Source organism: Silurus aristotelis (assembly GCF_946808225.1).
Source record: "Silurus aristotelis genome assembly, chromosome: 18".
Lineage (NCBI taxonomy): Eukaryota > Metazoa > Chordata > Actinopteri > Siluriformes > Siluridae > Silurus > Silurus aristotelis.
In genome coordinates, this window is record NC_139591.1 from 10,732,999 (window position 1) to 10,759,660 (window position 26,662).

Here is a 26,662-nt window from a genome sequence, read left to right on the forward strand (position 1 = left end):
ATGTTGTTTCTGCTAATAGGAGGAAAAAAACATTGGCACAGTTCCATAATTTGGAGTCATACCATTGGAGAATAAGTCTAGGAGAAAAGTGGGGTATAGGACTGTTCCCATGGTATGGTGTGACATTTTTAGCTGATCATATTGATAATATCACTTATACATTACAGGGTTTCGCCAATGAGACAATAAGGGGATTTGATTTTCTGTCTAATACTCAAAGAAGTCACAGATTGACCTTGCTAAAGCATGACATGGCGTTAGATTATATATTGGCCAAGCAAGGTGGCCTATGTGTGGCTTTGAACTTAACTGGTGATGCATGTTACACTTTGATCCCCGATTCTTCTGATAATATAACTAGTGTTATAGAGGCATTGCGAAACATACGAGACGCCTTCGGTCCAGCTGAAGGAGCCGGATGGTCTGCTAATTCTTGGCTGCAAGACAAATTAGGTCCGTTAGGTGCAGTCCTAGTACAGATTTTTATGGCAGTTGTCGTATCGTTGTGTGTGATGTTTTGCTTTTGCACGCTGTTGCTGACTTTTGCGAAAGCAATGATATTGCGATGGGTTGGAGTTGTGATGCCTGGGGACGGTACCCAGATGCGTGAGAGTGGTTTTCCTGTCTTGATTGTTTGAAGGATATTCAAGGAGAAACGGCTGCCTGACAGGTTTTTTCTCTCTCACACTCCATAAATTCATTATGTTGTTAAGGTTCTGTGACAGAATGTATTATTACTATTTCTGTAACCAGTGATGAACATGTATGTTATATTCTTTTGTTTATCGTGGGATTATTGATCCCCCGAAGGGGGGAAATATGTAGTGTCTTAAATGTATAGTATCTTAAATGTGTAATATCAAAAGGCCTAAACTCATATTATCCTACATGGTGACATTGCTAGAAAGGCCAAAGTTAATTACTGAACCGCCTGGACAGATGGTTCTCTGTAAAACAGAAGCGTAGGAGGTAGACTTAATGTTGTCTTAAGACTGGTGAGAGATACGCGCTCTCGCCAGTGTTGAGATAATGTTCTTAAAACAAATATGGAATGTGGTCCAGGATGTATATCTTCTTGGGAGGCAACCTCTCCGTTCACCAGATACTTCAAGGTACAGGAAAGGGATGCCTTTATGTTTTATGATCTGGGAATGTAAGCCCTGGTACAGCTGGAACACATCAGTCTGGACAAAGACAGGTTTCTCTTTACATTCGACATTATTGCATAGTAAGCTCTCATATGCATCTCATTTACATTAAGAGGTGGACCCAGGAAACGGGCAAGCATTTAATGTGTGTGTAAGCATGGATCTGGAGTCAGACTTTGAATCAGAGCGTGCTGACTCCAGGCTTGACCGGAAGGCCTGTAAAGATGCTATATTTCTGTGCTAAATAAAAATCATTATTTACACGAAATACGGCATCTAACGAGAGTCCTTCCAGCTGACAACTACACCTCATCAAGACGACGAAATACACAACATAGCACACAAACAACATGAAGGAAACCCAAAATATTAAGACTAAACATCGGTGTAGCCTTAAGAAAACCACTTATTAGTAAGGCTATCAGAAAAAAAGGCCCAAATCTGCTAGGGATCATAAAGATTGGACTTAAGAGCAATTGAAAAAGGTCAGGTGGTCTGATGAATACAGATTTCAGAGTGATGGGCATAGGGTAAGAAGAAAGGCGAGTATGTGTTGTACCCATCATGCCTAGTTCCTTGAACAAATTTAATCTGCAGCAACATGAGTGGAAGAGGCAAAACCGGTGGCAAAGCTAGGGCTAAAACCGCCATTTAAACCCAGCATACAAGCAGGTTTATTTCTTACCTTGCTGAAACTATTCTCCCCTCCTCTTCTTTGTATAAGAAATCTTCAACGCGCATATAATAAGAACTTTTCCCTCCCATGCCCCCGCGAGCGCTCTCCCCGCCAAAGGCGGGGAAGCACTGGGCTGGCTTAAAGTTCACGGGAGAAGGTGAAGCCCCCAACAGGACACAGGTGGGAATGCATCTCCTACAAACGGAGTGGATTCAAGCAGTGGATATTTATTCATTCATCAGCTTGCCCAATAAACGTGAACATGAACTTTGCTTGTTTTACAGACAAACTCTGGAACGTTTCATCAATGTTTTCAACACAGGTTCTGCGAGTGGTTTCTGTAAAAACTGGAAACTGGTTACATTAGCTGCACATGATATTAAGCACTTGGTTGTGAAATTCTGGACAGCAAGAGTAGCAGATGAAGACGTAAAGGTTTACCCTCAGTCGAATCTTTGAAATAATCCAACCAATGCAAAAACCAGTAGACCAATTCGGTATCTGGTATGGTGTGCGAAAGTACAAGGTTAAAGTCAAAACAACAAGGAGGAGAGCTGATGTGAATCCCCAACACCATCTCCATAGGACCATACAAGGGTTCAATAAACTAACCTGGACAGATTCAAAGGTGCTTTATTTGCAATTCAACAGAACACCAGGTCAAGGACTGCGACAAACAGAAATGCTGGAAATGTGGCAGCTTCGGCCACAAAGGCAAAAAGTGTACAGACGACGGGACCTGTAACCTGTGCTGTGGAACTGGGCACTCGTACTTCGGCTGCCCAAACTCGTACAGCAATTGAACAAAAGTACTGCTTAAAGAGGGACTACGACAAGATACAGCGGCCTACGACACGGGACAACAGGAAAGCAACTTAAATAACGTCAAGCAAGCCCAGGATGACATACAAGATGGACAGACACAAGGAACAGCAGAGGAATGGAGTAGAGAGGACAGTCAATCCAGCAACAGTGACACGGACAATACAAGCTCAACAAGTAATACATCTTCCAGTAGCTATTAGGATAAATATATATCCTGCTACCGGAACCTTCAAAATTAGATGGACAGAAAGATAAAGAAAAAGACAACATAGATGGGACAATCCCCATGCAAATACCAACTAATGATAACACCTTACCAGACCTTTAAACAGCTACAACAGAGACTTTGAGCATGCATTCTGCTAAAAGGTATGAAGTTTTGACTACGAACACAGACAGTAGTAACACAACAGTTGTCACTGATCCAAAAAGGTGAAAAAGGACATCACCGCCATCTTCAGACAATAAAAAAAAAAAAAAAAAAAGAAACTAAGCGATGACTCCATTCTATATTTTAATTGTCACTTAATATTGTCTCAATTAAAGTAAGAGGTATACAATCTATGAAGAACAGAGAAAGTAAAATTACCCCCCTTTGGGGAAAAAGTATGACATAATTTGTGCACAAGAATTAAGGCTTACTAGTCAGCCGGTGTCAGGGATCCACCTGCCACGCCCCATTGGTGGCTCTTTATGCCTCTGCTCTCTCTAGTGCTCCAGGTTTAACCACGCACACCTGGAGCTCATCATCAATCATGCCCCAACTTTCTCTGGAGCTCCAGGCCTAATCACGCACACCTGAAGCTCTTCATCACTCCACCCTGCTTCTATATAAGCTCCTCATTCACTCCCAATCCCCGTTCGTTATTGTATGTGTTGGACTCTACGTGCCGTTGAATGTATGGGTTATTTGTTTGCTTTTTCTTTCGGACTCCACAATCCCGTATCGGCTGCGCGTCACCTCCCCGCGCATCACGGGTCAGCCAGCGCACCTCGGACTCTCTCAACCGTAGGACTGCCGTGTGCTTGTACTTGTGATTGTGTGTATGTGCGCGTGTGTGTGCTCGTGTCTCTCTCCCTCCCTCCCACTTGTATTAAAACCCGAGCGAGCTGTACTCCGGTTGTACGCCTATGGCTTATACACTTGCAATCTGCTCTACGAAGTCTGTTTTTTCTACAAAATTGAGTTATGTCCAAAACCTGCTTTTGCAAACTAGTCTAGGTTATTGACGGATTGGAATCAACCCAGTGCAGAAATAATTGAGCTATTAATAATAATTTTTAAAAAGTTTACTTTCCACTCATTGTTTCAAAGAGTAGTCAAAAATGTCAGAAAAAGGCGGGGCCACTTTAACTAAAATGGCTATAACTCATGAACAGAATGAGATCATCACCACTCACTTACTCTGTGGTCAAATAAAAAAACTTGCAAACTTGACCACTTGCTGGTGCTATAAGATGGGAAAAACATTAAAAAAATGGCTATAACTATGCATCCGTTAGTTCCATCAAATTGGCCTGCAGTGTCTATGTCCAACCTGCCACAAGGGTCTGCGAGGATATCCGCATATCTCGAAAAACATGGCCACCATTCAATGCCAATTTAATCGATTGCTCATTTTAATCAATATAAAAGTGTATTGCATTAATTTGATTTATTTTATTTTATTTTTATAAATTTTATATTTATATAAGATAGAAAATACATATATTTTATATTTATAAAATATTATAAAATATTATTTTATATATCATTTAACCAAGCAGTCATTTTAATCAAAATTGTTTTTAAAATATAAACTGTTGATGTTTACAAATGTTGATAATAATTAAACTGTGTTAATAAAAAACCAACAATAAATTTAATATTTTGCTTTTCTTCACCCTAACTGTACCAAAATTTTGGATCTTTCAGATGTCTGACATGGTAGCCTTCTTTGGGACAGGGAGCAAGAATTAGCTGATGACTCCAAGTTGTTCCAGAAATTTTAAGCAGTTCAAATCCAGCCTTTGTCTGAGTTTTGGAAACACAGGTAAAAAGCACTTTTGTGAATTCACAAGGATTTGTTAGACTACCTGAAAAACCGTGTGTACATGTTAACCGTGATGCCTTACAGACCTTGAAATGTAAGAAGTCTTTCACCTAATCCTCCAGCAGCCAGTTTCTGTTTGGCAACTTAATTGGAGATTAAATTTACACTTTTATACTAAAGACAACAGAAGGTATGAACGTTAGCATGATTCACAGCATGATTTTATAGCTTTGTTAACCTTCTCCCTCAGTGTGTGAACAGGCCAAACTGTTCTGAAACCTTGGCTCCAATCAAGTGACGAGAAAAATTAGGCCACAATTGTTTGGTTTAACAATAACATATTATTGTGCACATTCTACAGTTTGGGTTTACCACAATCTGAAATGTAGGATCACAAAATGTTTACTGCAGTTTGGTTATATTGATTATTTGATCAATTTGAATAAAAGAAACTCAAAGTTTTTAAACAAATCAATTACATTCAGTCACTTAGCTGCCTAATCATATGTTAGTCAGTTTAGTAGTGCCCACCTATTAACATATTTGGACAAAATGTGTACATGCCAAAATAAATGTGAAAATTAATAAATCCAAAATGTGTAAAGGTATAATACCAAAATGTCAAAATACAAAAATAAATAAATTTTTATATACATACATATATTTATTTGATCATAGATGCAGTCCATTTACCAATTCATGCATTTGCAGGTTTTGGCATCCTCTAATTAAAATTTTGGTCACAAGTATCATTGTACCTTTGTTATTTGGGATTAAATTCTACAGCCATACCTTTAAAGATTGTAACAGTTGGAAACATAATAATACCTTATAGTAGTAGTACTAGTACATAATAGAAGAACTACATATTGGCAGAGGTGGAATGTAATGAATTAATTTAGTTTTGTCACTGTAATTGAGTTTTTGAGTATTTATTAAAATAATTATTATGTAATTTTACATTTAACAATGAATGTTTTGTTTAAAATATTGTACTTAGCTACATTTTAAATCATATTCGTTTCTGAATAAAAAATAAATAAAAAGTCTAAATAAATAAAAAATGGCAGGTAAAAAATACCATTAAAACTCTAAAATACAAGAAGAATTTATATGAACGTCATACATCAGTGCTCTAGACCCAGCTGAAAGCAAAACCTCTCTGGCAGCAGCCCTTTTGTGGTTTTTCTATATTCTATATTTTCTATATTCTGCATTGCTTCTCACTGACATTCAACAGCTGCCCTCTGATGCACAAGGGAGGCAACGTACTGTGCCTGGCCTTCAATCTCCAGCTACATACAGCCATGCTACCCCATTCCCATCTCAGATCATTTCTTGGTATGTTTTATTATTACCTGTTCTGGCTACAGCTGACTATCAATACTTCTTTCTGACTCACCATAACATTCACTTTATTTCTCCCTTCACTAATGCTTCTGTAACGCGCAAGGTGTTAGGCTCCAACCTCCATGTTCTTACCCCGCGCGCGCATTTGTGGGTTCTTGGCTCGTTCTGCCGATTGGGTTGTCCACACTGAAATCAGTACACTGACAAGGAGCTGGAGATCACTTCACTTGTTTAAATGAAAATCAAAGTCATAAATCCGCCATGCATCTCATCTTCCTATTTCCTTACTCAGTCACTCCCGCACCTACTTTTACCATGACTCAAAATCGTAGCGTTCTATTCTCGCGGTATTATCTCTGACTTCCATTCAAAGCTGCAGTACCATCCACTATGACCTCAAACTTTACTCAATATGTAATACTCCCTCACCCAACAGGAAATGTGATGTAAGGTTTCATGTGGTTGTAATAAATGATTTTGGCTTTTGAATTAGGCCTAGAAAAATCCAAAACTTCAAAATTGACAGGGATGGAACTACTGGAGGGGCATATTGCAAAACCTTATATGGGCCTAGCCTACATGGGCACAGTTTTTTCTGGTGGTGTGAAGGATCATCTACTAACACCATGCCACCATGCTTATAGGGAGTGTATTTCAAAGGACGATCCTAGTTTAGACGTTGTTGGTCTTGAGACCTGTCTCTGAAAGCATTTGCAGAATGGTAAGCACAGGTCAGTGTCCTACGCAATCTGTTAGCATATGCTGCTGGAGTCCTGGCAGAATTGAGAACAATATTGTCCAGGAGTAGCGTGTTGAGGGGAATGCGGGCCCCACGCAAATGAACCAGAAAGAAAGGTGTCAATCCTGTGCTAGTGTGCTAAGTGGTGTTGTAAGCCGATGCAGCTAATGGTAGGTGTTCGTCCCGCTCAGTGCCCGAGTCGAAAAGATGTTTGGAAAGTTCATTTTTCAGAGTGCGATTATAGTGCTGAACAGCTCCATTGCACTGTGCATGATAAGGAGACATACAGAGCTTCTTGATTGACAACAAGTTACAAAGGTGCTTTATGAGGTCAGATTCAAACTGTCTGCCCTGATCTGAGTGTAGGGCCTCAGGAACCCCATGCTGTGGAATGTAGTGGTCAAAGATCTTTATCTGTGTTAAGCTGCTTTGAGACTATGTTCATTGTTAAAAGCGCTATACGCCTAAAAGCGCCTGTCACTGAGACAGCTTTCTGATCCCTTGATAGGTAAATATTGACAAACTTAGTGTAAATGTCCTGTCGGAACTCACAGTTCGGCCCCAAGCAGACAACAATTAAGTGGCTCAATACGCCAGTGGTGGCATTTAGCAGACGCTCTTATCCAGAGCGACGTACAAAAGTGCTTTGAGTCTCTAGCAATTAATAAATCTACACTGGTATGCAAGATTACAAACTTAATATAAACATAACTCTTGAACTCTACAAAGCAAACTTGGAAACTGCTCATTTAAGCGTTTCAGAAAGAGGTAGGTCTTCACCCTGTACTCACTGTACAAATACGACTGTGTGGCCACTTCCAACTCCACCACCATCATTAAGTTTGCTGATGACACTGTTGTGGTGGGCCTGATCTCCAACAACGACAAGACGGCCTACCTACAGGAGGTTAAAAACCTGGAGAGATGGTGCCAGGAGAACAACCTTCTCCTGAACATCAGCAAGACTAAGGAGTTGATAGTGGACTTCAGCACGAAGCAGAAGCGGTTATACCAACCACTAAACATCAACGAGACCCCAGTGGAGAGAGTGGACAGTTTCCGGTACCTAGGTGTTCACATCGCACAGGACCTGTCTTGGTCATGTCACACCAACGAAGGCCCGGCAGTATATGAGGTGATTCCCGGCAGACGCCTAAGGGACTTTAAACTACCCTCTCAGGGGGGGTGGTGCGTTCAGCTGAACATACCATCCACACCGAGCTCCCTAGCCTGCAGGACATCTACTGCACGCGGTGCCGGACCAGAGCAAGAAATATTATGAAGGACCTCAGCCTTCCCAACAATGGACTCTTTACTTTGTTGCATTCAGGGAAATGCTTCAGCTTCCTGAAAGCAAACACAGAGAATGAGGAGGAGCTTTTTCTCGCAGGCCATTCGAAGTTTGAACCAGGAAACACCCAGGATCTAAAAGCTGGTCCGCTCTCTCCATCACCACACTTTTCTGAAAATTTTGTTATTTTCGCACTACAACACTAAACTCTGGACTGTCACTTCAACTGTGGACTTGCACAGCACAGTGCACTTTATACCACACCACAGCGCACACAGTGCACTTTATACCACACCACACCGTACACGGTCACTTTAAGGACATTCACATCAACCACCTTATGTGATTACTGTTTACTGTACATAAGCATACCCTGTATCCATAAGCACACCTTGTATATACACTTTTTCCTTATATATATCTTTATATTTTTATATATTTTATATTTTACATAGTTTATACTCTTTATTTATCTGCCTTATTTTTTTCTTTGTTTTGTTTTATTTTTCTCCCTATTCTATTTCCTCATGCCGGACAGTCGTATGTGACATAATATGACGTGTATGAGACAAATAAAATTTGATTTGATTTTATATGATTTGACCCGTCGCTTGAAGATAGCCAGGGACTCCACTATACGGACATCTAGGGGAAGTTTATTCCACCACCTCTGTGCCAGAACAGAGAAGAGCCTTGAAGTATACTTACCTCTCATTCTGAGGGAAGGTGGTACCAGTCGAGCAGTGCTGGAGGATCTCAGACAGCGTAGTGCAAGCCGAGATGTGATGAGGTTTCGAGGTAAAATGGTGCTGGTCCATTTTTGGCCTTGTAGGCAAGCATCAGTGTTTTGAATCTGATACATGCAGCTAATGGAAGCCAGTGAAGGGAGCGTAGCAGTGGGGTGGTGTGTGAGAACTTGAACACAAGTCGTGCAGCTGCGTTTTGGATCATTTGCAGTGGACGAATAGCGTTCAGGGGAAGACCTGCCAGCAGAGAGTTGCAGTAGTCCAGTCTTGAAATGACAAGAGTCTGAACAAGCACCTAGGCAGCCTGTGTGGACAGAAATGGTCGAATCCTTCGGATGTTGCAGAGAAGAAATCGACAAGAACGAGCCACATTAATAACATGTGAGAAGAAGGACAGTTCATTGTTCATAGTTACCCCAAGGTTACGAGCAGTGGCTGAATGGGAGGACCTAAACACTATCAGAAGCACTGAACTACATTTACAACCTAAATTCTAATATTTGTTCCAAATTGATTTAATTTATTCCCAACAGTTTATTCTCTAAATTTCATAGAGTTTCTCTTGACTGCACTGCTGGAAGTGTACATGTATGTGGATGTTAGATTTTTTGTCCAATCAGATTTCGGACTCTATGTTCTGCCATGTCAATCTAATCTGCCCAGGGCTTTCAAAGTCAGTACTGCTGGCCTTTTTACCATAGTCTCCTTAAGAACTAGCTCTGTTTCTTTAACCAATCAGATTTCATATTCGCTTCACATGACCAGCTAGCTTGCCCAGAATTGCGTCAGCATTTTTCCGTCTGCTAATTGGTTGGTTAGAGGGAAACTGTTACAGCCAAGTTAGACTGGCAAAACACATCTGTAGCGCACTGTGCACATTAATACATCTAATACTTTTATGCCTACGGAAAAGGAAAAACTTTTTTTGGTGTCGGACATACTTGAAAATTAATTTTAAAGAAAAGCTAGACATTGTGAGAAGAGGTCGGCCAACCCAGAAGAGTCAAGTCAAGTCAAGTCAAGTTTATTTGTATAGCGCTTTTCACAACAGACATTGTCTCAAAGCAGCTTTACAGAAAACAACAGTGAAGGTGAATGGTGTGCGTTTGTCCCTGATGAGCAAGCCGTGGCGACAGTGGCAAGGAAAAACTCCCTTAGATGATATGAGGAAGAAACCTTGAGAGGAACCAGACTCAAAGGGGAACCCATCCTCATATGGGTGACATCAAGAGTTTGGTCATAAATCTTTCAACAATACAGAACAATTTGTGATCATCATAGATCCAGCATCAGCTTCTCCATGCCAGGGCCTTTAAACACTCGGCATCTACTTCTCCATGATCATCCATAGGTTCATAATCTTCACGAGGTGGGACGTGACTGGAGCTGGCCAAACCTCAGGATGCCTCGGGATGGGGAGAGAAAGAGAAGCAGTGGAGAGGAATTAGCGTAGCTGCTGTTCATGATATTAACAGCACAAGTTGATAATGTGCATGTAATCATATATTCTGGAGCACAAGGTTGTGATGTGATGTGTGTGATGTGTGTTATGTGTAGGCTTTGCTAAAAAGATATGTTTTTAATCTACACTTAAACTGGGAGAGTGTATCTGAACCCCGAACACTGTCAGGAAGACTATTCCAGAGTTTAGGAGCTAAATGTGAAAATGCTCTACCGCCTTTAGTGGACTTTGCTATTCTAGGAACTACTAGAAGCCCAGAGTTTTGAGATCTCAGGGAGCGTGACGGATTGTAGCGTGTTAAAAGACTGGATAGATACATGGGAGCCAAACCATTTAGTGCTTTATAAGTGAGTAGCAGTAGTTTGTAGTCGATTCGAAACTTAATAGGAAGCCAATGAAGGGACGATAAGATTGGGGTTATATGATCGTATTTTCTTGACCTAGTAAGAACTCTTGCTGCAGCATTCTGAACTAACTGAAGCTTGTTTATTAATGATGCAGGACATCCACCTAGTAATGCATTACAGTAGTCTATTCTAGAGGTCATAAACGCATGGACGAGCTTCTCTGCATCAGATATAGATAACATATTTCTTAGCTTAGAAATATTTCTAAGGTGAAAGAAGGCTGTTTTTGTAACTTGATTGATGTGATTTTTTAAAGATAAGTTGCTGTCTAAAATAACTCCCAGGTCTTTTACCGTTGAACTAGTAGTTACAGAACAACCGTCTAAATGCAGGCTGAGATGCTGGAGCTTCTGTGTACTATTTTTTGGGCCGATAAACAAAATCTCCGTTTTATCAGAATTTAATAGCAGAAAGTTATGGGTCATCCAATCTCTTATTTCTTCAACACACTCAGTTATGCGAGCTAATTGAGCTGTATCGCCTGGTTTGGATGAAATATATACCTGGGTATCATCAGCATAACAATGGAAGCTAATTCCATGCCTTCTAATAATATTTCCTAATGGAAGCATGTATATTGTGAAAAGCAGGGGTCCTAGAACTGACCCTTGTGGCATGCCATAATTTACTAGCATTATCCTGGATAGCTCTCCATTTAAATCTACGAAATGGTAACGATTGGACAGGTAGGATTTAAACCAGCTTAATGCCTGTCCCTGTATACCGATGTAATTCTGTAAGCGATCGAGGAGAAGTTCATGATCTATAGTGTCGAACGCAGCACTAAGATCTAGTAAGACTAATAGGGAGATGTAGCCTTGGTCTGAAGCTAAAAACAGGTCATTAGTGATTTTAACTAGAGCAGTTTCTGTGCTATGATGGGGCCTAAAACCTGACTGAAACTCTTCAAAGATATTGTTCTCCTGCAAGTGGTTACATAACTGGGCAGCGACAATCTTAGACATAAATGGGAGATTTGAAATTGGTCTGTAATTCGATAGCATGTTTGGATCCAGATTAGGTTTTTTAATGAGGGGCTTAATAACTGCTAACTTGAGGGATTTAGGGACATGACCTAACGATAGTGAGGAGTTAATAATATTTAGAAGAGGCTCACCAGCTGTATATAACACTTCCTTCAGTAGTTTAGTGGGAATTGGATCTAACTGACATGTTGTTGATTTAGCTGTCATAATAGCATCATACAGCTCTTCCTGTCCTATACATGTAAAACAGTGTAGTTGTGGGGTTGTAAGTACGATTGTGTCGGGAGATGCTGTCAGAGGTTGAACTGCCACAATTGTTTTTCTAATGTTATCTATTTTTTCAGTGAAGAAATTCATAAAGTCTTCACTACTAAACTGTGATGGAACACATTTTTCAGATACCTGATTTGTTGTTAATTTAGCGACTGTACTGAAAAGGAACCTGGGATTGTTTTTGTTATTTTCTATGAGTTTGCTCAGGTGTTTAGCTCTAGCAGCTTTTAGCGCCTGACTGTAGCTAAGCATACTGTCTTTATACGCAATTCTAAATACCTCCAATTTAGTTTTCCTCCATTTTCTCTCCAGATTACGTGTTGTTCTCTTTAGGGCATGCGTATGACTATTATACCAAGGTGCAGGTGCTTGTTCTCGAACCTTTTTTAACCGGATGGGGGCAACAGTGTCTAAAGTGCTAGTGAGGATAAGGTCTATGTTGTTCGCCATCTCATCAAGATGATCAGCAGTTATGGGTTTAATGTGAAACTGAGATAAATCAGGCAGGTTATTTATGAATCTGTCCTTAGTGGTTGGAATAATAGTCCTACCAAGTCGATACCGTGGTGAAACACGGTTAATCTGCTCTACCGGTAGTGTGTACAGTATGAGATAATGGTCTGTGATGTCATCACTCTGGGGTAAAATATCTATATCAGTGACGTCTGCTCCGTAGGATATTATTAAGTCTAGTGTGTGGTTTAAACGGTGGGTTGGTCTGGTGACGTTTTGTTTAACTCCAAAAGAGTTTAGTAAATCGACAAATGATAATCCTAGGGCATCGTTTGCATCATCTACATGAATATTAAAATCTCCTACAAGCAGCACTTTATCAAAACTGATCAAGAGGTCTGAGAGAAAACAAGCAAACTCATGAAGAAAATCAGCGTAGGGCCCTGGGGGTCTGTACACGGTGACCAGAGCGAGTTTTCTATGCATGTCTGAAAGTGCAATTTTAAGAACGAGCACTTCAAATGATTTAAAGCTGAATCCTAATCTCTGACTAACATTAAGAGAAGCACTATAAATGGTTCCTACACCCCCCCCACGACCAGTCTGACGGAGCTCATGCTTATAAACATATCCTGACGGTGTCGACTCGTTTAGACCCATATAATCACCTGGTTTAATCCAGGTCTCAGTGAGACAGAGTGCATCGAGATTATTATCTGTGATCATCTCATTTACAATCAGTGCTTTGGGTGCAAGTGATCTAATGTTTAAAAGACTGAACTTTAGAACTTTGTTGTGTTTATTTATCTGGCATTTTTCAGTTTTAACTGCAATAAGATTATTTCTGGATCTTGTGTATGTAATTCTTGGTTTTACTACCCGAGGAATAGATACGGTTTCTATAAACTGGGCTGTGTGTGAACTTGTAACTATTTGGTCTGTAGTATGCGTATTCTTATACTTGAAGATTTCTTGATGTCTTACCAGTCAGATGGTGTGAAGTATCCTAGAGATGTTATCTGATAGCACTGCTGCTCCAACTCTGCTGGGGTGCAGGCCATCAGGGCGGAAGAACCTAGGACGCTCCCAGAAACAGTTCCAGTTATTAACAAAGAGAAGTTTATGTTCTCGACACCATGACTGTAACCTTTCATTTAGAGCTAAAAGTCTACTAAACTTCTCAGCCCCCCGCTGGTAAGTGGGAAGAGGTCCTGACACAATGATCCTCGTTGTGGGTGATGTGCTGCGTACCGTCTCCACCAGGATCCTGAAGTCCCTCTTTAAGATCTCCGTTTGCCGCAGCCTGGTGTCGTTTGCTCCGGCATGGAGAACAACCGCTCCGATGTTCTCGTTCAGGATCGCGGGTACCTGCGCAGCGACATCCAGAACACGAGCACCAGGAAAACAGCGAGTGTGCACCTTACCTTTAGCTCGGGTAGCGCGGACATGCCGGACGATGGATCTCCGAGAATAACAGTGTCGCGTTCCGTTTTGCGGAGGGGGACGAAGCGGTTCTCGGTCGAGATCTCGAAGGCCGGTGGTGGAGGTGGAGACGTCCTCGATCGGGGCTTGGCTTGTCTCTTCCGCCGCGGCCGCATCCAGGGTCCATGTTGCACCGGTGCCGGAGTTGTAGGTGCGCTGGGCCTGGGCATAGAAGCACGCGGAGTTGATGTGCTGGGAGCGTTAGGTTCAACCCGGGAGTTTACCTGGGATGAGTGCGCGTCCGCCCGGGATGTTTCCAGCGCCGCTTTCCGCTCTCGCAGCCGGTCATGCTTTACATGCAGCTCGCGAATCTGTTTCTCCAATGCCTCCATCTCCAACGCCACCGTTTGCCACCATCTTTTTTGTCATGTTAACAGACAAATATTGATTCTGGACTGCTCCAGATGATGTAGGTGGCAAATTTGCAGTTGTAGTGTAGAGGTTTGTAGCTTGCTTCAGTAAAATGGTATTCACCCTCCATATGTGAAATGCCCCTCTCTCTGTAATGCCACGCGTTGTTATAATGAGTTTTTGTATAGTAATGATGGCTTCTATAATTGCGACATGATAGTGGTGGTATTAAGAGGGGATTATTTCGGGTAAGTCCCCACTGAAGGCCCAGGTACCAAATGCACCGCCCACCACTGCAATACTCAAATTAGTTTTAGCTATTCACTAATCAACTGCCAATAAGATTCAAAACTTTAAACAAAACATAAACAAGCCAAATAAAGACATCTTCAAGTCACGAATGAAAAGGAGCAAATCTGCTTTATTGCAGTCAATTCAGGCCTGTCCCATGGAGCTCTTGGGAGAGAACCATCTTGACAGCAATGGCACCCGTCAGCTTTCACAGGCGAGTGCAAAATTTATATAAAATATCCTTACTTTTTATATCTCAAACCTAGTTACATTTGCATAATTCCTCTAATATCTCCTCCCTAACATTTTACATATACCAATAATTTTACAAGGCTTTGCCCCCCTTTTGCTTACGTGTTTTCTGGTTTCTACCTATTCTTAGTAAAATTCCACCTGTTTTCAGGAGGCCTCGTTCAACCCCACACGATTCCAATTTACATGTAAAAAAAATATATCTCTTGATAGTGACCCTTTCTTAAAAAAAAAATCCGTTCCGAGATCTTATTCGATCGCTTATTTCTGCACTTAAAAAGTATTTGTAGCCTATTTTAACAAACAAATACGCCGCAAATTACCGTAATGTAAACATAATTTAACACTTACAGGGAGCTCCCTGATTCTTCTCCCGTGCGTGCCCCGCCCGCACGGAGCTGCTCGCCGGCTTACTAATCAAACACCTGACTCTCGTTTAGCACTCATCACCCAACCATATATAAACCCCTCATTCACCCTCACTCGCTGTCCGTTATTATCAATGGTTTGGCTGTACATGTCACGATTCTCCCGTGCTTGTGGTCAGCGGGGCGCGTCTCCTACGCGCTCCTTTGGATATTACACAGACTGCTTCTCATCCAGTTCTGGACTAGTGGACCGCGCTCCCACCGCGCACCACTGGATTACTTCCCAGTTACTGCGAGTACGCGTTTTTGCTAAATAAACTTTGTTTGCTTTGACTTCGGCTTCCGCCTCTGTTTCTCGCATAACACTTACCCATGTGGTAGTGGTTGATTGCGAGTGTGAGACGCACATCACGCTCGTAACCTCCTCGGTTTCCATGGTATTTCTATTTACTTTCGTTTTCACAGCACAATCACTGATTTACTTGGGATTCATTTTTCAAGATTTCTAGTGAAATAAAAATATAAAACTAAAAAAAGTAAAGTTTTTGTTGCACTGAACAACGAGAGCGACCGAGCGATACGTCATTAACTAAGAGACTGATGCGACCCTCCGCCGAAAACGGGGAACCCGCAGCGTGGGTTCGAAATTCGAAATTTGCTCGTGAAACGGGGTAAAATTTTGCGAGCAAGTTTGCTCGTATCTCCGTTTGCTCGTACAATAGGTTGCTCGTACAATAGGGTTTTACTGTATCTGTTTTCTGGAGCCACTTTTTTGTCCTCATATGCGTGTATTTTCCACCTTAAATAACCGGTTCATACTCGTGGTGCCTCTACTTGAACTGATCTCGCGCTACTGGTCAAGCCTTTTTCCCCAGGCTCCATCTCTTTTGACTATACCCAAACTTCCCCCATGGCAACTGGAGACAATCCTGGTCCATCCTATACCTCAGGACCTGACACTATTGTTTTTTTTACTATGAACTTTCCCCTTATTTTTCTACAACTGTCGGTTTTTCTAATCCCTAACCTTATCCATCAGCCTTATTTGCTCACTGGTATGTATACAATTTATTACATTTACAAGCATTTTGATTATATAATAAATGCTAAACTTTATATATGATCAACTTCACTCTAAAGCATGATTATTGATTTTGTCTGAAATTTCTTTATACATGGATTTTATTGCAAAGCTGAGTATTATACTATATTAATGCTGAATAATGGTTATGTGTATTAAGCTTGGATTTAAACTAATATAAGCAATGTTATGTTATCTGAAGCATATTGCTAAATAGTATTATATAAAATACTATATTCTACTACTAATAGCTAAAGCTGGCCTACGCTGAATTACATTGGTGAACTTTATGCACCCTATTATGCAAGATGACTCAAGACGTCATGCGGTCTCTCTGTTTTCCCCGCATAGCCAAGGTGTTTAGCCACATAGGCAGCAGATGTTTATCAATACCTTGTCTGACATTTACTGGCATTTTCTAATATGTTCCACACATCAGTGGTCCCCAACCCACCAACCAGTTTGTGGGTAAATTTTTACCGGGCTGCACAGAAAGAATACAAAACTTACCGTAATTTCCAGACTATTAAGCGCACCAAAATAAAAGCCACACCCACTGAATTTGACAAAGATTTTTATTTTGAACATAAATAAGCCGCACCTGTCTATAAGCCGTTATGTTAGTTTCAATGTCTACATTTTAATGTCTACATGTCTACATTCAAACTAATGAACTTTATACAGGCTTTAACGAAAGACAGTGTCTGTTACATGGTGTAACGAGTGAAATATGTTGTGGCTTCTTTAAGAGCAGAGCGGCATTTTGGGAATAGCCTACCGCCGCATTTTTCCGCTTTTACTGCATGTGTGCAAGACCGAGGAATATGTCCTTATTATTTTCTGATGCTCATTTCTAAGTTTTTTTGACTAACCCGTAACACTGTTGCCAAGAAAAATAAAAAAGCAAGAGTTTTGGAAACCTTTCTGTGCTTATATGATTTCGGTTGCAACTGGAGTTACCGAGCTATCCCATGACTCAACGCAATACAACGGGAAACCCCTACTGTCTCTCGCTCTGTCCACCGTGTACAGACCTCTAGGGCCCTACGCTGATTTTCTTCAAGAGTTTGCTTGTTTTCTTTCAGACCAATTTTGATAAAGTGCTGCTTGTAGGAGATTTTAATATTCATGTAGATGATACAAACGATGCCCTAGGATTTGTGGACTTGTGATTTGTGCACTTATTAAACTCTTTTGGGGTTAAACAAAACATCACCAGACCAACTTATCGTTTTAACCACACACTAGACTTAATAATATCCCATGGAGCAGAGTGAAGACATCACAGACCATTACCTCATATTGTACACACTACCGGTAGAGCATATTAGCCGTGTTTCACCACGTTATCGACTTGGTAGGAATATTGTTCCGACCACTAAGGACAGATTCATAAATAACCTGCCTGATTTATCCCAATTTCTCACTAAACCCATAAATGCTAATAATCTTGATGAAATGACTAACAACATAGACACTATCCTCACTAGCACATTAGACACTGTTGCCCCCATCCAGTTAAAAAAGTTTAGAGAAAAAAGCACCTGCACCTTGGTATAATAGTCATACACATGCCCTCAAGAGAACAGTCTGTAATCTGGAGAGAAAATGAAGGAAAACTAAATTGGAGGTATTTAGAATTGCATATAAAAACAGTATGCTCAGCTACAGGCAGGCGCTAAAAGCTGCTAGAGCTAAACACCTGTGCAAACTCATAGGAAACAACCAAAACAATCCCGGGTTCCTTTTCAGTACAGTAGCTAAATTAACAACAAATCAGGGATCTGAAAAAATATATTCCAGCTCAGTTTAATAGTGAGGACTTTATGAATTTCTTCACTGAAAAAAATTGATAGTATTAGAAAAACAATTGTGGCGGTCCAACCTCTGACAGCATCTCCTGACCCAATCTCTCCTAAAACTCCACAACTACACTGCTTTACATGTATAAGACAGGAAGAGCTGCATGATGTTACCAAAGGGAAATCAAAACATGTCAGTTAGATCCCATTCCAACTAAACTACTGAAGGAAGTGTTACAGCTGGTGAGCCTCTTCTGAATATTATTAACTCCTCACTATATTTTGGTCATGCCCCTAAACCCCTCAAGTTAGCAGTTATTAAGCCCCTCATTAAGAAGCCTCATTTGGATCCAAACACGCTATTAAATTACAGACCCATTTTAAATCTCCCATTTATGTCTAAGATTTTAGAAAAGATTGTCTTACTTACAAGAGAACAGTATCTTTGAAGAGTTTTAGTCAGGTTTTAGGGCCCATAATAGCACAGAAACTACTCTAGTTAAAATCACTAATGACCTGTTTTTAGCTTCAGACCAAGGCTACATCTTTCTGTTAGTTTTACTAGATCTGAGTGCTGCATTCGAAACTATAGATCATGATCTTCTCCTAGATCGCTTACAAAATTACATCCGCATTCAGGGATAGGCATTAAGCTGGTTTAAATCCTACCTGTCTGATCGTTACCATTTTGTAGACTACAATAGAGAGCTATCCAGGTTAATGCAAGTAAATTATGGCGTGCCATAAGGTTCAGTTCTAGGACCCCTGCTTTTCACAATATACATGCTTCCCTAAGGAAATATTATTAGAAGGCATGGAATTTGCTTCCACTTTTATGCTGATGATACCAGCTATATATCTCATTGCAACCAGACAATACAGCTCAATTGGCTTGGATAACTGAGTGTGTAAAAGTTAAAAGTTAAAACTCATAAAACTCTTTTTGCTCCTCGGCCCAAAAACCAGTACACAGAAGCTCCAGCATTTCAACCTGCATTTAGACGGATGTTCTGTAACTACTAGTTCAACGGTAAAAGACCTTGGAGTTATTTTAGACAGCAACTTGTCTTTAAAAAAATCATATCAACCAGGTTACAAAAACAGCCTTCTTCCACCTTAGAAATATTGCTAAGCTAAGAAACATGTTGTCTATATCTGATGCAGAGAAGCGTGTCCATGCGTTCATGACCTCCAGAATAGACTATTGTAATGCATTAGTAGGTGGATGTCCTGCATCATTAATAAACAAGCTACAGTTAGTCCAGAATGCAGCAGCCAGAGTTCTTACAAGGTCGAGAAAATATGATCACATAACCACAATCCTATCATCCCTATACTGGCTACCTGTTAAGTTTCGAATCGACTACACACTACTGCTTCTCACTTACATGGTTTAGCTCCTAATTATCTTTTCAGTCTTCTAACATGCTACAATCCGTCACGCTCCCTGAGATCTCATAACTCTGGACTTCTAGTAGTTCCTATAATAGCAAAGTCAACTAAAGGTTGTAGAGCATTTTTACATTTAGCTCCTAAACTTTGGAATAGTCTTCCAGACAGTGTTCGAAGCTCAGATACACTCTCCCAGTTTAAGTGCAGATTAAAAACTTATATTTTTAGCAAAGCCTACACATAACAAACACACCATCATATCTTTGTGCTCCAGAACATCTGATCACATGCACATTATCATCTGGTGCTGTTAATATCATAAACAGCAGCTACGCTAATTCCTCTCCACTGCTTTTCTTTCTCTACCCATCCCGAGGCATCCTGAGGTTGCTCCAGCCCCAGTCACGTCCCACCTTATGAAGATTGTGGACCTTTAAAGAAGTAGATGCCGACCCCGTAAACATCCTGAACCATCTAGAGATGTACCAGTGCCAATTGGATCCCACTTCATGTGGAGTTTTGAGGATGGGTTCCCCTTTTGAGTCTGGTTCCTCTCAAGGTTTTTTCCTCATAACATCTAAGGGAGTATGTCATCTAAATGACATAGTCTAGTGCCAGTAGAGAAAACAGTTTTTTCTTTGTCATCTGGATTAAGTGGTATTTGCCAGTAACCAGCAGTTAAATCAATCGTGCTAAACACTCTGGCTCCAGAAAGTCTTCGTGATCTTCGTGATCGTCCCAATCATGCTGGCGATGGCGTGCTGTTATATCGTGGTCCACAGGTGTGCAGGTCTGATGTGGAGAGTGTATAAACGACGTCAACTCGTCCTGAAGGCTGGAAATCTGCTGTCAAAGCTGGTTCATGCATTCATCTGTTCTTCTTAGGTGAGACTAGTGTAAAGCATGCAAGTCAGTTCTGAGTTCAGCAATGGCTGATGCAAGTTCAGTGATGTTGGTTACTGTCACTTTGTTAGCCAATTGTTGATTCACAACCACAGGCGAAACAGCTGAAGGGTGTGTAAGACTTAGGGCCAACTAAACACGTTCACATTGAGTGGCCTGTTTCAAGGCATTGTCCAAAGTCATAGCGCCATGCTCATGGACTTTCAATTGAAGAGCTGGGTCTAAACCAGTCACAGATCTACAAAACAATTTCAAAGTTCCATGCTGCTTTATCATATTGAGGAAATGCTTCAGTCTCCAAATTTGAAAGCTCAGCAGCGTAGACTTTAAGAGGTTCTTCTGATTTACTGGGATAAGCATTAAAAAATGTTTGAAATGTGGCCAAAAAGGTGTTATGTCCAAAAACAGTGCTCAAACTGGCTTTTGTTGAATCATAGTCAGATTTCACAGAAGGTGGGAGAGAATACCAGTATGCAAATGACAGAGCAGTAAGCTTCACAGGAAGGAGTTTGGCCTTTTGCCGGACCATCACTTCTACCTCAACTCGTACACTATACTCTCAGGTTTCTCCTTCTCTATTACTAACAAATTTTTCTGTCAGCAGAAGAGATTCTGCAATCCAGACAATCTTCCAGATTATCTCACATAACGTCCTCCCCTTTATCAACACTATCATGAATGGCTCATCTGGTCATGCTCAATTGAGGCCAGGTTAAGATCAGGTGACTACTAACCCCATTGCAGAATATTCTACTCCTTTACCTTCAAAAAAACCCTGGGTTACTTTTGCAATAGGATTTGGGTCTTTGTCCATCTGAACTGTAAAGCACCATCAGATCCACTTTGCTGTTTTTAACCCGAGAGCATATCTCTTCATCTTCTTTTGGCTGCTCCCGTTAGGGGTCGCCACAGCATATCATCTGTCTCCATACCACCCTGTCCTCTACATCTGCCTCTTTCTTTTTATCAAAGAAAAAGATACATTGCATTTATATTAGATTGTCTCCAAAATGCCCTACATGCGCTGTCCCTCTAATAAACTCATTTCTAATCCTGTCCATCATCGTCACGCCCAATGTAAACCTCAACATCTTCAGCTCTGCTACCTCCAGCTCCAACTTCTGTCTTTTAATCAGTGCCACTGTCTCTAAACCATACAACATCGCAGGTCTCACCACAGTCCTATAAACTTTCCCTTTAACACTTTAACTCCCTGTCACTCTTTCAGATACCCTTTTATCACAAATCACGCCTGCCACTCTTCTCCAACCACTCCACCCTGCCTGCACTCTTTTTTTCTTCTCTAACACATTTTTCATTACTTTGCACTGTTGACCCCAGGTACCTGAACTCCTCCACCTTCTCCACCTCTTCTCCCTGCAACCACACCACTCCACTGCCCTCCCTCTCATTCACACACATGTACTTTGTCTTACTCCTACTGACTTTCATTCCCCTTCTCTCCAGCACGTACCTCCAGCTCTCCAGGCTCTTCTCTACCTGCTCCATACTCTCACCACAAATCACATTATCATCCGCAAAACATCATAGTCCATGGAGACCTGTTTGACCCCATCTGTCAACCTGTCAACCTGCAAACAGGAAAGGGCTCAGAGCTGATCCTTGATGCAGTCCAACCTCCACCTTGAACCAGTCTGTCATTCCTACTGTACACTTCACTGCTCTCACACTGTCCTCATACATGTCTTGCACCACCCTCACATACTTTTGACACACCTGACTTCCTCATACAGTACCACAACTCCACTCTCGGCATCCTGTCGTACGCTTTCTCTAAATTCACAAACACAATGCAACTCCTCCTGACCTTCTCTATACTTCTCCATCAACATTCTCAAAGCAAATAATGTGTCTGTGGTGCTTTTCCTCTGCATTAAACCATACTGTTGCTCACAGATGGCCACCTCTTCTCTCTGCCTGGCTTCCATTACTCTTTCCCATAACTTAATGGTGTGACTGATCAACTTAATTCCCCTGTAGTTACTGCAGGTCTGCACAGCTCCCTTATTCTTAAAGATCGGTACCAGCACACTCCTTCTCCATTCCTCAGGCATCCACTCATCTTCAACAACCTGGTTAAAAACTCCACTGCGATATCTCCTAAACATCTCCATGCTTCTACTGGTATACTGGTGCTCTCACTTCCTCCTTATTAATCCTATCCACTTTCTGCTTCACCATCTCCACACCATCCAACCTTCTCTCTCTCATTTCCCTTGTTCATCAGCTGCTTAAAATACTCCCTCCACCTTCTCAACACACTCTCCTCACCATTCAACACATTTCCATCAACATCCTTTATTGCTCTAACCTGCAGCACATCCTTCCCAGCTCGGACTCTCTGCCTAGCCAATCGATACCTGTTTTATAGTGATATAAAATACTGAATGGTCTTGCACCACAGTATTTAGGCAAACTTTTCATAAATTATTTTCCCCCTGCCTACACAGATCAAAAGGTGCTGACTATTTGTTGGTACCTTAAATAATGAAGACAACAGCAGTGGGCAGAGCTTTCTCTTACAAAGCCTGACAGTTATGGAACAGCCTTCCAATTAGTGTTATCCATAGTGTTAGACACTCAGACAAGACATTTCGTCAAGTCTTTTAACAGTAGATTTTTCTTAGGTAAAGGAGCAGGTCTAGACTAAAAACACATTTATTTAGTTAAGCAATTTGTCAGTAGGTCATAGATCTTTCCTCTATGGAGTCCCAACTTACACCCTTATCACACTGTATTGTGTCGTTAAACATATAAACAAAGACACTGCTTAACCATCTTTATTTTCTCTCTTTCTGTCACCCCTCTTTTCTATTTGGTTCTATGGTTCATCCCGACATCTTTTGGATGGAGTTCTTCTTAATTGGGACTACTCTGTGCAGCTGGGAATGGTTCCACATCTACAGCCTAAAGATCCATGAAGCTGCTGAGCAACTCAAGAACTTTGAGAATGGATTCAGACTGTATTTAACATCAACAGTCCACTACAATTGCTCATATGTATATTAATAATTTTCTTTGCAGTTAATTATTACCATTATATAAAGTATCTCACGAAAGTGAGTCACATTAAAGCAACCATTTAAATATTTACAGTACTGCTATATAATATCATAGAAATTAAACTTGGATATATTTTAAAATAGTAAATGCAGCTTGTATAGCAGTATGGATGTACTGTCCTCCATTTTTGTCTAAATAGCTGGCAACAAAAGTGACTACACCCTAAGTGAACATATCAAAGGTCATGGAAAGAGCTCATGGAATTTACTAGAGCTGCACAGGTTTTTGCTGGGATCCTTTTCCACTCCTTAATAATGACATCAACGAGCTGTTTGATGTTAGACACATGGCAATTCTGCACCTTCTGCTTGAGGATGTCCCCATAGGTGCACAATAGGGTTCAGGTCTGGAGACATACTTGACCACTCCATCACCTTCATCTTCAGCTTCATCGGCAAGGTAGTTGTCATCTTGGCAGGGTGTTGGGGTCGTTATTACGTTGGAAAACTGTCATTCAGCCCAGTTTCTAAAGGGACGGCATAAAGTTCAGCTTCAGAATGTCACAGTACACGTTGGAATCCGTGTTTCCCTCAATGAACCGCAGCTCCCCAGTACCAGCAGCTCTTATGCAGCCCCAGACCATGATGCTTCCATCACCATGCTTGATTGTAAGCAATACACCATTTTCTTGGTACTCCTCACCAGGGTGTCGACACACATGCTGGACACCATCTCAGCCAAACAACTTTATCTTATTCTCATCAGACCACAGGACATGGTTCCAGGAATTTATGCTCTTTGACAGGTTGTCTTCAGCAAACTGTTTACGCGCTTTCTTGAGAGCCATCTTAAGAAGAATCTTAAGTGAATTCAGTGTGTGACGTATGGTCCGACCTTTCAATTCAATTTAATTCAATTCAATTCAATTCAATTCAATTCATTTCATTTAATTTTTATTTGTTTAGTACTTTTAACAATGACCATTGTCTCAAAGCAGCTTTACAAAGATAATTTGTTGATAAAAAATAAATATGTTATAAAAATAAAGATGTTCTTGATAAGTGTATGTTTGTCCCTGATGAGCAAGCCGGTGGCGACTGTGGCAACGAAAAACTCCCAGAGATGACATAAGGAATAAACCTTGAGAAGAACCAGACTCAAGAGGGAACCCATCCTCATCCGGGTTGCACCTAATGTCCATTTATTACAGATAAACAATGTTGTGGGGTGCAGTGATGGTGAGCCGAAGCAAACTGTAGTCCTGAGTCAGTGTAGCAGACTGTTGACATTAACTTCAGTCCAAATCCACCCTCAAAGCTCCCGTTCTTACTCCGGAATTTCATGAAACCCCAGGGCGTTGATGAGAAACCATCCCCAGCTGCACAGAGTGGCCTCAAATCAAAGAGAACACTATTCAGAGGCAGGCCAGGATGAAGTGGGAAGATCCGAGGAGGGAAGAGGGGTCACTGGAACCTCAGGAGCTCGTTTAATTTGACAGAGAGAGAGAGGAGAGAGAGAGAGAGAGAGAGAGAGAGAGAGAGAGAGAGAGAGAGAGAGAGAGAGAGAAGAGAGAGAGAGAGAGAGTTCTGATTCTACAACCTCTAATGCAATAGGGGCGTCTGTTTTTTAAGCCAGCTTCTGCACCTGACACACAGCACAGAACCTCAACGTGGATCAACCCTTGTGAGGCCTGTTCCGTGTGTAATCTGTCTTAGGAAACCCCTGTATGTCCCTGGCCACTAAACTGTAATTCAGTTTTAGGGTGTCACCAATATTCTTATAGCCTCGCCATCTTTGTGTTAGCAATAGTTCTAATTTCTTAAATCCTCAGAGAGATCCATCTAATTTGTATGGTCTTGTCAAGCAAACAACAAAAAAAAAATGGACATGAATAGGACATGTGGCTTTGCATGGTTACACGACATACAGCTACAGCGAGTTATTTGCAGAGTAGGTAAATCCATACAGCTTTATAAGTTGCACATGGACTACGCTAAAAAATATTCAAGTGTAAATTTCTATAGTATTTTCCCTTTAGAAGCTATACTATAATGTTTGCTAAGATGTGAGGGGAATACTCACTTTTGTAAGATACTGTATCCTGCCAGGCTGTGTGGAGGTGCTACTGAAAAAAGCACACAAAGATGATATAACATAAACACAGATACTTTGGATAAAGTCACTTGTAGTTTTATTTTACATTAAAAAAAAATGTATATTTATTTTAAAAGACAGAAGAGCTGATTAAAAAAGCTCTTCAAAATATGGTAGTCTTCATTGACTCTTATGCCTTGTACACAAATTCAGACTCTATGATTGTAACAGACTATAAGAAGCTGTTGTGTTTAAGTGATAGTTGCTATAGCATCTTACAAAATGTATGTACAATGATCAATATGGTTAACAAATCCTAAAATATTATAAAAGTTTACTGTTCGTTCGTTTCGATGTTGTGTGTATTTTCTTTCTTTCCACATTATCAATCACGCGCGCGTTAAGTTTTTTGACCCTGGCAGCACGCCGTAATGTTTGTGTTTTGGTGGTCACCAAAATGGCGGACGAGCTGGACAGAGTACGAATTTCTGAGGCTGAGCTACGGGCAGAGGCGTCGAGTATTGTTACGTCTAACGACGACCTGAAAGGTTATTTAGTCTAATTAGTTGTACTTGTGGAATACTGCTAACAACATTTAGTCGGAATTTGTCAAACGAAGCCTCATTGCGTCAGTTTCTTGGCACTAAAGCTAAGCCATCATGCTAGCTTTTGCTAGTTGAAGAACTTGCCTTTTATTAGGTTTCCGGTAGCGTGTTGCGGTAGCGTGGATAACGTTAGTAGATGTTTTGTTGTATAGGTGAGATTTTTATTACAATAAAACAAAATAGCTGTTGGCACACATGTTTGTTTCAAGATCCCAGCAACCAAGCGCGATGTAGCAGACACAATATGAACTTGCAGGAATTAGAAAGAAAGATTGTCGTTTGCTAACTAGTGCCACCAGTATAAAAGTAGACAGAACTTAAAACGGTCAGCAAGTGGACCGCCTCTTTTATTGTTTAACAAACTTTCATACGTTTTGATTACTTTAATGTATCAATGATGGTGCTATAAAGTTAGATTTTAAGTAATCTGAACAAGTTTTTGAATTTTTTTTTACGTATTTTGCTATGGTATTATTAATCGGGTATACTGGCTGCAAGATAGAATATGCATTTAGTTTCTCATCCCACATTACTAACTAGAGCTTAATGCTTAAACAGTGAACTGAATAAGTGAAATTAAAAAGCCCATTATACATTACGAACACCTTTTTAAAAAACAGTAATAGTA

General features: G+C 40.8%; 1 protein-coding gene and 1 long non-coding RNA gene across 2 annotated transcripts in view; one reads left to right on the forward strand and one right to left on the reverse strand.

The window, feature by feature from the left end:
• Positions 1-22,928, reverse strand: part of LOC310741419 — a 355,923-nt gene extending 332,995 nt beyond the window's left edge. Inside the window, exon 1 of the long non-coding RNA XR_014537934.1 lies at positions 21,904-22,928. This is a non-coding gene — a long non-coding RNA (uncharacterized lncRNA). The remainder of the gene's footprint in view (positions 1-21,903) is intronic.
• A 2,890-nt stretch (positions 22,929-25,818) lies between these two features.
• smg6 (SMG6 nonsense mediated mRNA decay factor) overlaps positions 25,819-26,662 on the forward strand; it is a 39,921-nt gene continuing 39,077 nt past the window's right edge. The window contains 1 exon segment of the mRNA XM_083569028.1: positions 25,819-25,977. Coding sequence (XP_083425154.1) covers positions 25,887-25,977 — 91 coding nt within the window. The 5' untranslated portion in view covers positions 25,819-25,886.